The sequence below is a fragment of the Phymastichus coffea genome, unplaced genomic scaffold (assembly GCF_024137745.1).
Source record: "Phymastichus coffea isolate CEN01 unplaced genomic scaffold, Cenicafe_Pcof_1.1 PCOF00036, whole genome shotgun sequence".
Lineage (NCBI taxonomy): Eukaryota > Metazoa > Arthropoda > Insecta > Hymenoptera > Eulophidae > Phymastichus > Phymastichus coffea.
The window spans coordinates 882,249-895,752 of NW_026706847.1; the positions used below are offsets into that span (position 1 = coordinate 882,249).

The 13,504-nt window shown below is 42.0% G+C and overlaps 1 protein-coding gene across 1 annotated transcript in view; it reads right to left on the bottom strand.

Moving 5' to 3' along the window:
- The window catches only part of LOC131663474 (POU domain, class 2, transcription factor 1-like), a 109,118-nt gene that overhangs the window by 73,752 nt on the left and 21,862 nt on the right, over positions 1-13,504 (bottom strand). The window contains exon 2 of the mRNA XM_058933907.1: positions 12,896-12,928. Coding sequence (XP_058789890.1) covers positions 12,896-12,928 — 33 coding nt within the window. The remainder of the gene's footprint in view (positions 1-12,895; positions 12,929-13,504) is intronic.

Consider the following 13,504-nt stretch of genomic DNA (forward strand, 5'->3'; position numbering starts at 1 on the left):
AGATCATTCAATCGTCGCAGATAACAATAACTGGATATTGATCGGCACTTAATAATATCGGGCAACCGAGTGAAACCCAAATGGCTTTGCGGTTTTTTTCGGTATAGCAAGAGATGCGAAGATCAGGGGGTCATTACGAAGGGCCGATGAACCACCGGCAAACGAGCGCATTAGCGATCTATGTGTACGACATCTCAATACACACATGCGCGCTCTTCGATCCAAATTAAGATCGAGGTTTAGTAATGGCGCGGTGCGTAATAGTCTGGCCAAGGAAAGAAAAGGATGTATGTAACGCGGTGTACAGATATTGAGATGCAAGCTGCTCCGATGATGGGAAGACTTGCCGCTGCAACCTTCCCGACCTTTTATGCACGCCTGGCTGGTTTTTTTCTTAATTCTTGCCTCTTTTGTGTGCGAGGCGTCTGCACCCAATTTGGCCGCGCAAAACCCGTATTAAAGGCTCCCCGGCCATTTATCATCATCGTCGGCGTCGTCCTCGTATGTGCGTATCGTGCGCCTCTACGCCACTCACACCAATTTTCTTTTTCATCTCATTATGTCAATTTGCGCGAAACGCACACGTTAGCATTGAAAAAAGAAGAAACGCCGCGGACTTTCTATTGGATAATTGACTAATTGATGTTCATGATTTCCTTTCCACGCCGTAAAGAAAAAAAGGCCTAGGTGGTGGTCGTCAAGTCAAAGAGATGAGATTTACGACACATGCGTGCGACTCGCATGCGCGCGCTTTTAATCATTCAACTTGGCCGCGTGCATATTTACATAAAACGGACGTTGCGGCTAGGCAGCTCGCGAAGAAGAAGCTACACACACGGCAAAGCCACTTTACACCACACGCAGCTTCGAGCACGCGCTCGTTAGATTTTTATGGCGGCGCGCGCTCTCTCTCTCTCTCTCTCTTTCTCCTCGTTGGAGCTCTACGGCTTAATTAATCATTAATCGGCGATACTCTTCTTTTTTTGTCTTAATTGCTCTAATTGGTAGTTTTTACTTTGAAATTGAATTACAGCTGTAAAAGTGGAAGTAGCTTACGTTGTTACATGCCGGTGCGGCGGTAATCTTATTATTTCAAGAGATAAACATGATGGTTTTATTACGTCGCTGTGTTCTAAAAGCGCAGCAGAAAGTTTTTGGCTTTCACCGAGAGCAGGACAAAACCGTCGCATCGGACGAGCAATCCGTCGGAAAGCCTGCTGCAAATTAATTGGCATTGACATTCAGAGAATTGTCGGAGAAACAGAGCGCCGCGGAGAGAGAGAGGGATCGTAAAAGAAAAATAACGAAGTGCCGTCCGCGGCGCGAAAAGAAAGGGGAGACAAGAACGCGCGGGACGCGGGCACAACGACTATCATTAAAATCAAGCTCTCGAGACAAAGTCGGCGAACGCAGCGCGAGCAAGGAGGGAGAGAATGAACGCGAGACGGGCAGCGAGCGACGTCGTCCTCCTCGTTTTGGTCATTATTATATCTTTTTGACGACTGGGACGCTTTTTGGCGTGCGTTCCACGAATTCATTAAAATATCGGTCGCGGCGCTCGACTCAACTCGTCAGCGCATAATGATAGCTTCGCACCGCAGATTTATGTGTATGCGTGTGCGCGTTATGGTCAACGAATAATATACTCGCAGGTGGGCGTTTGTACACGTATATATATGCTCTACAAATATTTTCGTTTCGGCTTCTCACACTCCAGGTATACGTGTGGATGATAATTGTAATCCAGAAGAGGGTTCCAACTGCGGAAGTCCAGTCGCGATTGATGTTCAGCAGCGGCAAATATTCAAATCAAGTCGATTTACTGGCGGCAAAGGAGCTTGGATAACGCGCCCTTTAATTATCTTACTAGTGGAGCCGGAATCTTGGAATATTATTACTTATGAGGTTTCAATTCCAAGCTTGCAGCTTGATTGGGACCGCACAAAATGTATACCTTATAGTTGGCACCTTGTAGTGCCGACAAATTATCATATTATTCGATTGATGAATCTAATGGGTTGGAGATGCCAAGAACCCCATCAATTTCTTCTACGTTTCGAAAAGTAGAGTGAGAAAATTTCCATCGTCTCGACATAACTTACCATTAGTAATAGTAGAGAGATAGGATACAAATTGGCTTACCTGAAAAAAAAAAGAAATAAGACAAATTAATAAGTTTTATCGGTTATAATAAAAATAAATGAGGAAAAAGGATAGACTGAAATTTTCATGGACATCACTGTAAGCAACCGATCGTATACTGAGAAAAATGAACTTATAAAACCTACTACAATTGTAGTAAAAATTTCTATAAAATATTACATAAATAAGACATCCTATGTACTGCATACGTATCATATAGTTGGCTAAACTATATAGTAAAAACCCATAGTATATTCATTGCATATACTCATTGCATAACATATTTGAATATTTATTTCACTACTTAACAAATTTTATCATAATGTGCAATAAATTTTATTATAGTGTAGATATGTTTGGTTATACGATAAAATTAAAAAAGCTACAATAATAGTAAAATTGATCATTTTCTAAAATTATCACCGAGTAATAGCCAAATTTTCTATCGGAAATGGTAAAAAGAGCAACATAACATAGCTTTATTTACTTGTAAAAAAACTAGAGCGCGCGTGTGTCACCATTACAGTGTCGCGGTAGTTATTGTTTTTCGATCGGATATCCTCGAAAACGTGTGTGGCTCATGTCGATGCCTGTCAGTAGAAATTGAATGCAACAAGTTGTTCATCGTGACAGTCATAAGTATAATACATTTTTGTTTAGTAGTATTGAAAAGTGATTGATGGTTTCAACTATATTGCAATAAATGCTTCGATTACACATTAACATTTGTATTTTTCACTGTGCTATGCATGAAAAATTTCTAAATAAGCTTTTATACTTTTCACAATAAATCTTATTTGAAGCCGTATTTGGTCGTTTTGCAGTTGCATTTTTTGAAATGGCGAATAGGGGGAATGGTGAAAAGGTGAATTGTACATTGAATGTTTCCTATGCAACTTAATTGCAAGTATTATAATTGTATTACAAACAATATATCTCTAGCCCTTGGAATTCCATCTAAATCAAAATTATAGTGCTCTGCGAGATACTATAAATGAATTTTATTTCCTTCACGAAGATACACGCACTCTACCTAAACATAATAACCTAAAAGTGGCACAAAATCCAGATGTAATCAATGATGTAGAAGTAAAACCAAATCAAGATGCAATCAATCCTGATTATATTAGTATAGTATGTAGTAAATAGCTATTTTTAATATTTTAACTAATAAATTAAATTTATAAATTCTTAAGGGCTGTTAGATTATATGACAAAAAATCAGAAGGAAATATAATTTTGAAACACTTCAAATTCTCAGATTAACAATGTACCATTGCATAAGGACATTAAAAGTAGACTGTGCAGATCGGTCATTGCTCGAGAAAAAGACATTATTTTGAGAAACGTTTATGAAAGTGAACAAGTGGAAAAGTTTGTATGATTATAAAAAGATATAATAAAATTTTTAATTAAAAAATGATATTAATGAAACCGAATTTTATGTAAAGTCTAGCAAATTTTATAAAAGCGATTCTAATGAAAGTAGTAATGATAATGAGTCAATCACGTATGATACCTCAGACGAAATCGAACATTTTGTAAGTAAAATTTATTTTTCTTATGTTGAATCACTCGATGATATAGTTGTTAAATATAGCGCACGTATTTCAAGTTTAAGAAAAAATTTAAAGAAAATATATAAATGATGTAATTGACTAAACTAAAATATTTTTATTTGATATTTCCAAACTATCTGAAATTGTAAAAGAGCTTAATGGATTTAAATAAAGTAGAAAACATTAATCGATTAATTGACAATTGTTCCAAATGTTCAAATACTACTGATACTGAACAAAAGCGTTTTTCAAAATATAAAAAATTACAAACATATATTGCGACAATGTTCAAATTGGTAAAAGAGTTGCATACAGACAAGTAATCAATATTCAGATGCTTGTTCATGCACCCGCGAATGCTCAGTTTATTTTTTAAGTATTATTCTGAAGAATTTTTTCAAATTATCGGGAATTTTCGATAAAAGTATGGCTTATCTCAGTGATTTAAAACTAAAAGATAAAATTTTTACGAATTTTGTTCAATTTTGGAATATTGGCAGTTTTAGAAAGAACGCACCCAAACGTTCGGAGAGAAAATTTTTTTCTCTAATCATGTACTTTGATGATTATGAAAACAACAACCCCCTCGGTTCACATAAAGGACTATCAAAATCTGGTGTGTCACACACACACACACACACACACACACACACACACACACACACACACACACACACACACACACACACACACGCGCGCGCGCACGCACGCACGCACACACACACACACACACACACACACACACACACACACACACACACACACACGCGGGTTACCTGTAAAGTACCAATCAAAAAATGAAAATATTTTTTTATTTCTATTATTTAATACCCTTGATTACAAAGTTTTTAAAAATTCAATAATTCTTACAAAAGGAATAAAATAACTTAATTTTTAAATGAATTTGAATTGAAATTAAACTATTAAATAAATATAAAAAAATGTACTTCAAACTTGTTGTATTTATAGAAGATAATCTGGAATTACATTTTTTACTCGGTCTTACAACAAGTTTTAATTCGACTATTTGTTGTCACCATTGTTTGACTAAAAAAAAATGAAAAAAATACAGTTTTTCTTGAAAAGCAATGCACTTTCGGAATGCTTGATAATTATGAGATTTACGAAATTTAGATGGATCAACAAAATCTGGAACTGTAAAGGAATGCGTGTTACATAAAATTCATCATTTCTATTCCGGACGAAATATCACCGTTGACGTAATGCACGACATATTTGAAGGTATTTATAAGTACAATTTGGCTTTATTACTTCACGACTTTATTTTAAAAAAAGGTTGATATCATTAGAAGATTTTAGTAGGAAATTTTGTAGACTTGATTTTGGTGTCGGATATAACATAAATAAACCTACTGAAATAATTGAAAAATTCGCGAAATAGTAATAATTGTATCGAGTAGCAAATTACATCCATCAACTTATTAGTACTTAGAAATAATTATTTTCGAATGTCTGTCGCATTTTTCTTTACTTTACCCAAATTTATTTAAACTAAAGCATCATTTTCTGCTACATTATCCACGTTGCATGAAATTATTTGGACCGTTATGGAAATTATGTTGCCTTTGTTTTGAATGTAAAAACCAAGAAGGTAAAGGCGTGGCCAAAAGTACCAGAAGTAAAGTTAATATCAATAAAACGATTGCTATCAAACACCAACTCGATCTAAATTATCAACTCATGACAAAAGAAACTGCTGCTTTAGTGTTCATATAAAAAAACCATATAAAATAATGCTTTATTAAATATTTTATTTATTTATCATAACCTGTCAAACCCATTTCTTATTATTCCGTTTTATACTTTAAAATATCGACTTTTAATGTATAAATAAAGCATTTAATTGAACTTAATTTGAATATAGGTGGCGTCTTCCAATTCGCAAGCGACCAAAGATATGGCCGATCACTATATAAGAGACACGTTTACCAACTCGTATATATGTAAAATAAATACATGCTACATGAATATTTAGTGAGCGATATACGCATTAGGTTGAGTAAATTTAGGTTAGGATGATTAGCGTTGCAATACCTTAATTGATGTCACTCGAAACTTTCAAAATAGGCCTTGCTAATAATCAAATTTTTCGTCGTGACAAACAATTAAAATTTTTATTCGATTTATGAACTAGTAAAAACTGTTATATTCATAACAATATTTATTGGATTGTCTTGTAAATTTTCTTAAGTCAAACAACAAAATTTATTCTATGAATACATAGATTATGTTACTATTTATGATAGCAAGATTTATTATATAGATAGTAGATTTTACTTGTTCAAGATAGCAAACTGTAGCACACGAATAGTAGATTTTACTATTTCAAAGAACAAAATTTCCTGCAAAAGAAGTTTAGCAAAAAATTCTAATATTTGACAGTAATTTTTACTGTAATTGTAGTAAATGTTATAAGTTCATTTCTCTCAGTGTAAGGTCACCAGTCAATACCGCGAAAGGAACAGGGCAGCAGTAGTTGGCACAAAAACTCACTAATGAGACCATTCCCATCCATAATGAGGTTGGCAACAAGAATATTCAGATGAGTCGTCTGTTTTCTTAATTTTTTTCCCCCAGTTGTTATCGTCAAGTTCAGTGGTCCACGGAGAGAGAGAAATTATCGACTTGAAAGTGAGTAATTGCGCGGCCGAGCAGACAAAAAAACAAAGAAGAAAGAAGGCGGGTGTGCTGGAATCAGTTAGTACGGGCATTCGCGGCTTACTATAGTTTTTGTCCCAAATGTAATAAGCGTCGCGGGTGTGACGGGTATAGAACAAAAACGGATGAGAGGGCGGATAGGCTTCTCTCTCTCTCGCTCTGTCTCTCTCGTTTGTGGTGTTCCCACGTGAGTAGTGCGAGTACAGCGAGAGTTTTTGATGGCGCTTCCAGCAAGTCGTAAATAGCCCGTGATCCCCGGCGTAATAAAGGTGTGCGCGTGTGCTTTTGTGTGTATTGAGAGAGAGAGAGAGATGCTCCGGTATAACGACCTTCAAGGCGCGCAAGCGAGCTTATATCCTTTCGCCGGAGTTCGCGATGTGGCTTATGAGCAGCGCGCGCGGCACATCCCGCATCCAGATCTCTGCCACAATCAGCAGGCGATAAAGATGTAAAAGGCTGAAGAGGATACTCGCTCGCGCGTGCAACCGAGACAGAGAGAAATAACATAAAGTGAGATGTTGCGCTTGTCAGCTCAGTTCTTTCTTTGCTATCGATATCTATTCTCTATGACCAAGTTTCTCTTGTTTGACTCTTGTTTTGCAAGACTTCTAGGCTTGCAATTTAATATTCACTTGCAACGTGTGGGATAAGTGTTGAGGACAATTTACGTCGCAGTATGCAAGAACGTATCAAGAAAAAGAAATCCATAAAATAAGGAGCAACTCTCAGTAAATACATCGAAGAAAAAAGATAAAGAGTAATGCACCTGGTTCAGGAGTCGCAAGGGGTCAGTCCCACGCACAATGTTGCGGCCCAACTACCGCGGACCCATAAAGTCGCGTCGTCATTGTTCGACTCCCTCCCTCCCTGCCGCTCTCACAGCAACGCGGCGGCGATCAGCGGGCGTTCGATTCGGTCCCAAGATACAACGATTAACTTACGATGCTTCTTTTTATCGCGCGCACTTCTCGCACATACACACACACAGGCGGACACAGCTCTCTCGAATTATTGGATGCACGGAAATGCTTTCTTCTCTCGCTTGCTATTCATTCTCTCTTTCGATCGAATGTGAATCATAAGTGCGAGCGGGATCCCCGCGCGATCGTCCTCTTTATATGAAGAATGCGAAGCGCGAGTGAATCACAGATGCTTTTTTCTTTAATGGACCCAAATTTTCCTTTGATTTCATCCGAGGATATACAGGACAGGCTGCATTTCGAATTGGTTTCGTTCCGATGAAATGATGTTGTCGGCGAGCGCCCGGCAAGGATTATGATTTAATTATGTCAATGACGTTTGAATTATTCTGGCAGAGGTGGTGCAGAAGACGAACAAGAGGCCGCGGCGTTGATGAAGGTGGCTACTGCAACCCTTTTCCGCGCGGCGTCCGCTAATAGTAGTCAAATTACAATAATGAAGCGTGCGATCGGAGCGAAGTAGCATCCATTAAGACTTAACTTGCATTGCCATGCGGCGGCCCCGAGAAGTCGCGCAACGAAAAAATAAAAACGGAACGACGCGAAATAAAGAAAAGAAATGGAGGCGAGGTTGGGCGAAAGGGTGCATCGTCATCATCATTCGAGGCAGCGAACGCTCCACAAAGACAACGCCGCCAGCAGCGGCGGCGGCGGCGGCGGCGGCGGCGACGGCGGCACTCGTCGAAAAAAAGTGGCTATGCTAAATAATAGGCCTCCGGCCGGATCCGTGGCGAGATCCATTCATGATCTCGCCGCTGCTACTGCGCCGACCGCGAAGGAATCCTGACGTCAGCTGGGAATATGCCTCTTCGTCGTCGCGGAGAAGTAACGATTCGGTTGCTGTACGCCAGATTTTCAAATTAGACGCGCGCCGAAATTGGGTGCTGCCGATCGCCCCAAGCAATATCCGCCGCTTGATTGCGACGCTGCCAAAGCTCGTCGTCGCTCCATTCAATTCGTTATTACTTTGTCGTGTCAAGTGTAATTAATGTCAAGGCCAGGAGGGCATTACGAAAGCCGCAGGCGAGAAATCAATGCTTTTCACGATCGGCAATTCCGCGGCAGCGTCGACGCGCGATGCAGCGCTGCAGAAAGGGCATTATGCATGCGCGAAGCGACAAAGACGCTCACGACAATGAGGCATGCCCGCGGCGAAGGTGGTTGCGCGCGCCACTTCTTCTTCCCGTTGCGTTTTTGCCCCGGCGCACCACCGAGCGAGCGCGCCGAAGAGATCAGAGGAGCGCATTTGCGTAGGAACTCGGCAGAAAATTATCGCAGCGGCGCGCGCGCTCCGAGTGACGAATAAGGGACGCGGGCGGCCGCCGCTGACGCTCGGGATTCCGAGATTCGAGACGCCGCGCCGAAAGGAATTGTTTTTGCCCTGCGGCGGCGGCGGAGCGACTCTGGGACTCGGCGGCGCTGCGCTGCCGTTTTCTTTTTCTTCGGGCCTCGTCCGTTCTCTCGTTCATCGCTAATGACCGAATTATCCGTGGCACCCTCGCTAGCCGATGATCAGCCTCTCGCGATAGCACGCACGGATGAAGTGGTTTTTCGATGCGTCCTAAGCCGGCCTGCAGCAAGCAAATTTTCCTAATGAGCTGTGCCCAGGAATTTGCTCCGTTTCTCTTCTCGGAGACGTGCACAGGACTTGCCACGGCTAACGGACGGCAAATACTGTTGCGCGCACGCGCGGAGAGAGAGAGAGAGAGATCTCGATTCCCGGGAGAAAGAAAAGAATTTATGGCTGCTTCCGAGAACGATGCCAAGCACTATGGGAAATCCTACCGATGACGAGTGCGTTCTCCATGTCTGCCACAGCTTCATATCGTTCCTTGAATGTGCAGCTAAATCTTTTTCTTTTTATTTTATTTTACGTTTTTTTTTGCTAGTACCTCTGCAAACAGTTATCGCGCGAGCATTACTGTCCTTTTCTAGAGCACTATTCAGAAACCGCGCAATGCCGTACGTGGTTCCAGAGACACAATGCAAATTGTTCGAATCACTTTACTTCTGTCGTTATCTTTTTATTTTTGATCATTTCAATATACCAAATGGCAATCAAAGCAACATTATGAGTTACTCGACGAGCGGCTACCGCTAATGTCACAGATAATAATATAACAATTTCACATAATGTTGCGACGAGCGGTTTTTTTTTGAGCGAGATAAAGTTTACTGTCCACCTAGAGGTGAGTTAACGAATGAGACACTGCAATAAGCCGTCGATTGAAGGATGTTCATAAAATTGACCGTAATGTCAATTGATTTTCTTTCTTTTTACTTCAATACGATCGAATTGCCTACGGTCAAGAAAATGGCTCATCTGACAAAATTCCTAAACGTTCAAAAATACACTGCTCGCAGCGCTGTTTACGATCTTATCTGCATTTCTGGCACGCGCTGCAAATGGAAGGGATAATCGTCGAAGGGCCTCTAGAGTACCACTACCGATTGCTCATCGAGACGTCTTGCCGAAAATGCGCGTACAAGCTCACGGTTTCTTCTCTCTCTCTCTCTTTCGCTCTTCCTGCTTCGCGCACGCCTGCATAAACAACGAGACTCCCTTATTCACATTCGTCCTAAGCTCGGCATCGCCACCTGCACGGCACGCTTCCTGCCTAAAACGCTCGGCGCGCGATTAATCGCGCCTCTCCGCTCTGAATGATGATGAGCTCGCGAAAATTAACTGCGGACGTTTGTCCTTTTTCTTCCCCTTCCTTTTTTCTTACTTGCCGAGTGTTGCCGAGTTGCCGAGTGTTGCCGATGTTGCCGAGTTCAATAGTGTGAATCAATGTAAAAGTGCGAACACAAACGTCCAAAGTTACAACCAAAGTTCTAAATTTATTGCGTTTATTTCAAGGGGTTTATTATAAGCGACATTAAAATATTTAATCAATTACGTTTCTGTTTCATCTTGTAATCAATAGAGGACTTTTAAAGTATGTGAAAAATTAATTAATTGAAGAAAATATATGTTACAATAAAGTATAACCTATCGATTTATTGATGATTTATCAGGTGATTTAACAGATGTGAATTATAGATGATTTCGGTTGTCCCTTAGACATATTTCGTCTAAAATTTGACCGCGTTGGTTTACAACAAACATGAGAACTGTTGGAGCATATTAGATACTCAAGTGAAATGATTTCAGCAAAAGCGCCCATAAATACATCAATAGTCGATTACAGACATTTCATTAGCATATCGTCAAACCCTGCTGAAACAGACTAATCTTTGCGCGGAAAGAAAAGGAAGAGATTCAAAACAGCCGCTCGCTCACTGGCAGGTATAGTTGAATGGGTCCGCGTATATATACAGCCGAAAAGAAAGCCAAGCCGATGTTCGGATGAATGAAAGAGCAAAAAGAGGAGGAAGGTAGTGCTCTCGCGGATGCTCTGCGCTTGTCTCGCAGGAGTGCGAGTGAGACAAAGAGAAGCTGGGAGCCGCAGGCGAGGTCAGCTACACCGCCCTCGCTCGCTCGCTCTCTCTCTCTCTCTCTCTCTCTCTCTCTCTCTCTCTCTCTCTCTCTCTCTCTCTCTCTCTCTCTCTCTCTCTCTCTCTCTCTCTCTCTCGCGGTGCCTCTCTCCCACCACCCGAGGCAGGCTGATTACCTGCCGCCGGGGGCGGGACACGCTGTAATGAGCATCGAAGGGGTGCTCAACCTTTCAATACACTCGCGCGCCACGTGCTCGCTTGACTTTTATGGCAGTCCCGGAGAGCGAGCACTTTTATAAGCTCGCGCGCAAGACTTTGTAATTGGTCCTGCTGGCCCCGAGAGAGACGAAGAGCGAGCTTGCGCGCACCTGCCGGCGTTTACGAGCGCGAGCGCGAAACCCCCGGTATACTCGTATGCCGACGCTTCGGTGGCGGGCGCGCTCTTTGCGTGCCTACTCCGGGCTTGTTTAATTAATTGCCGGATCTTGGCGCGAATATCGAGCGTCCGAGCGCTCGCTCGAAAAATTGAATTTTCGGCCGTCGCCTTAATTCACAAATTGCCGTTGTCGGGCCCGATCGTATTTATACGAGGTTCGAGTACGCGTAACGAGGCACTTTCCTTTTACGAATATTGACATTATACGGGCCACTTATTTCTCATGTTAATCGCTTTCTTTGCGGCACTTTCAAGCCCCGCGAAATCACATTTGCCAATGCGCGCTTCATGCGAAATTCGTAATTAATGCGATGCACTTATTATTATCCGGACGGCCGTTCGGAGCGATAACGAGAAAAACTACAAGCGGAAACACAATTTGCCTCGCACGGGAACATCTCTCCAAGGAGACCAGCATCATTAAAACGGCCTTTATTTCTAGCACCACCCCACAAACAGCTATTATAACGCAACAAAACACAGTGTAACAATGCGAGGAATGCCGCAAATCGCTTTGCCGTGGAATATATATCGCGTGCGGATGGCAGCAGCAGCAGCTCACAGGGAATACCAAAGTAGCCCAGATAGCAATGACGGACCGATGTTATTTTAAGTTTTCCGTAGGGGATCGCGCATATATATACATACCCATGCTTTCTACGCCCTAATCGGCTGTCTTGGCGCTTCCTCCTACAGAAGATACAGAAAAAAAAAGAACAAGCGGCTATAGGGGTTGAATTTCCCCACTCACGTTCGTTTTTTGTACACGCACGGATTGAGGGGAGGATGAAAAAAGAAAAAAAAAAGGAAAGTGGAAAAAAACGACGTGGAGATTCGCGAGGCTGACGGATTCATGTAGGTACCTACACCCCCGCACTAGCGAGTCGTCGAGGGTGGATTCAAAACGCTTTACACTCTCTTAACGGACCTGTTGATTCCTCTCTCTCTCTCTATCCTTGTACGCGCATACTGACAGCTCAGCCTGGAGGCCGTGTTTATTTTAAACCTGCACGCGCGCCGGCAGAGATACTTTCGATATTGTCGCCGCTACTGCGTCTCCCGTGGATGTCAAGGATGAGGGAGGGACTTGCTAACATCTTTACAATCTTGCTTTTATCCATTAGCTTTACTTTCAGCCTATGCGCCTTGCCCTTGCACTTTATTGCCAATTACGCCATCACTTTTATTTTACTTTCAAATAATTGTATCAATTGGCATTTGCATTGCGACGAAAATCTCAGTTAAATATGCATGTATTTTTCAAATTACACGTGAAACTTATTTTTTGAAGCATCCGCGTCACCAAGTGATACAACAATAGGATCGCTTCGGAGTCTAATCGTGTCGGCATGACCGTGAGCTTAAAAAAATACTCGACGATATAACTTTTGTATTCGCACGCAGTGTATAAGCGGGCAGGTGAGAGTTTTGCCTTCATCGCTAGCGACACTTTGCCGACAGTATGGAAAAAGCTGGAGGGCCAGGAGAGGAGGAATTCAAACTATACGCAGACAGGACGAGCTCGGCGTGCTCGCTGGTGGATTTCTGTGCGCGGAGCCGCGAGAGATACGATTGATCGTTAACGAAACGCACGCGCACCTGCTGCCGCCGAGTAAAATAGCTGTGATGTGTTTTTCGTTTGTCGTACTCATAGCACTCACCGTATGGTCGATCCGTCATGGGTTCGCATGCATCTGCAACAGAAAAGAATGCACAATTAACGACAGGAAATCGAAGATCTAAGGCAATCAATGCGATTCGACAGCTTCGGCCGGCCAAACTCATTACTTGCATCTACATAATTACAGGTTGCAATCTCTCCCTCAACATTCCGAGAAAGATTCCCGATCGTTCGTCACAATTGTTCCATTCTTTCACGAAAAAAAACCTGATGATTATACACCTTACACCGTTTGTATAATTCGTCTCCGAATTTCTAATAAACTCCTTCTACCTCCGGAGATGCGAGCATGATTCTCCGCAAAATTCGCAAAAAGAAGAAAAAAACCCTACGAAGAGAAAAGGCGCGGCGATGGTGGTCAGCTCGTCACGTTAGAGAGATCGACGAGGCAAGATAAGACTGTATCCCAGAGAGTTGCATCTGGTATTCGAGCTGTCGTCGCGAGAAGGTGCGAACGGTTCGCACCTCCTCGAATGAGGCGCATACACATATAATACATACAGCAAGAGGAAAGAAATCGTCGTTATCCGGCCGATGATCTGCGCGTATTCTAATATTTCTTCCACGAAATCAGCGCTCGCGGGCCGCA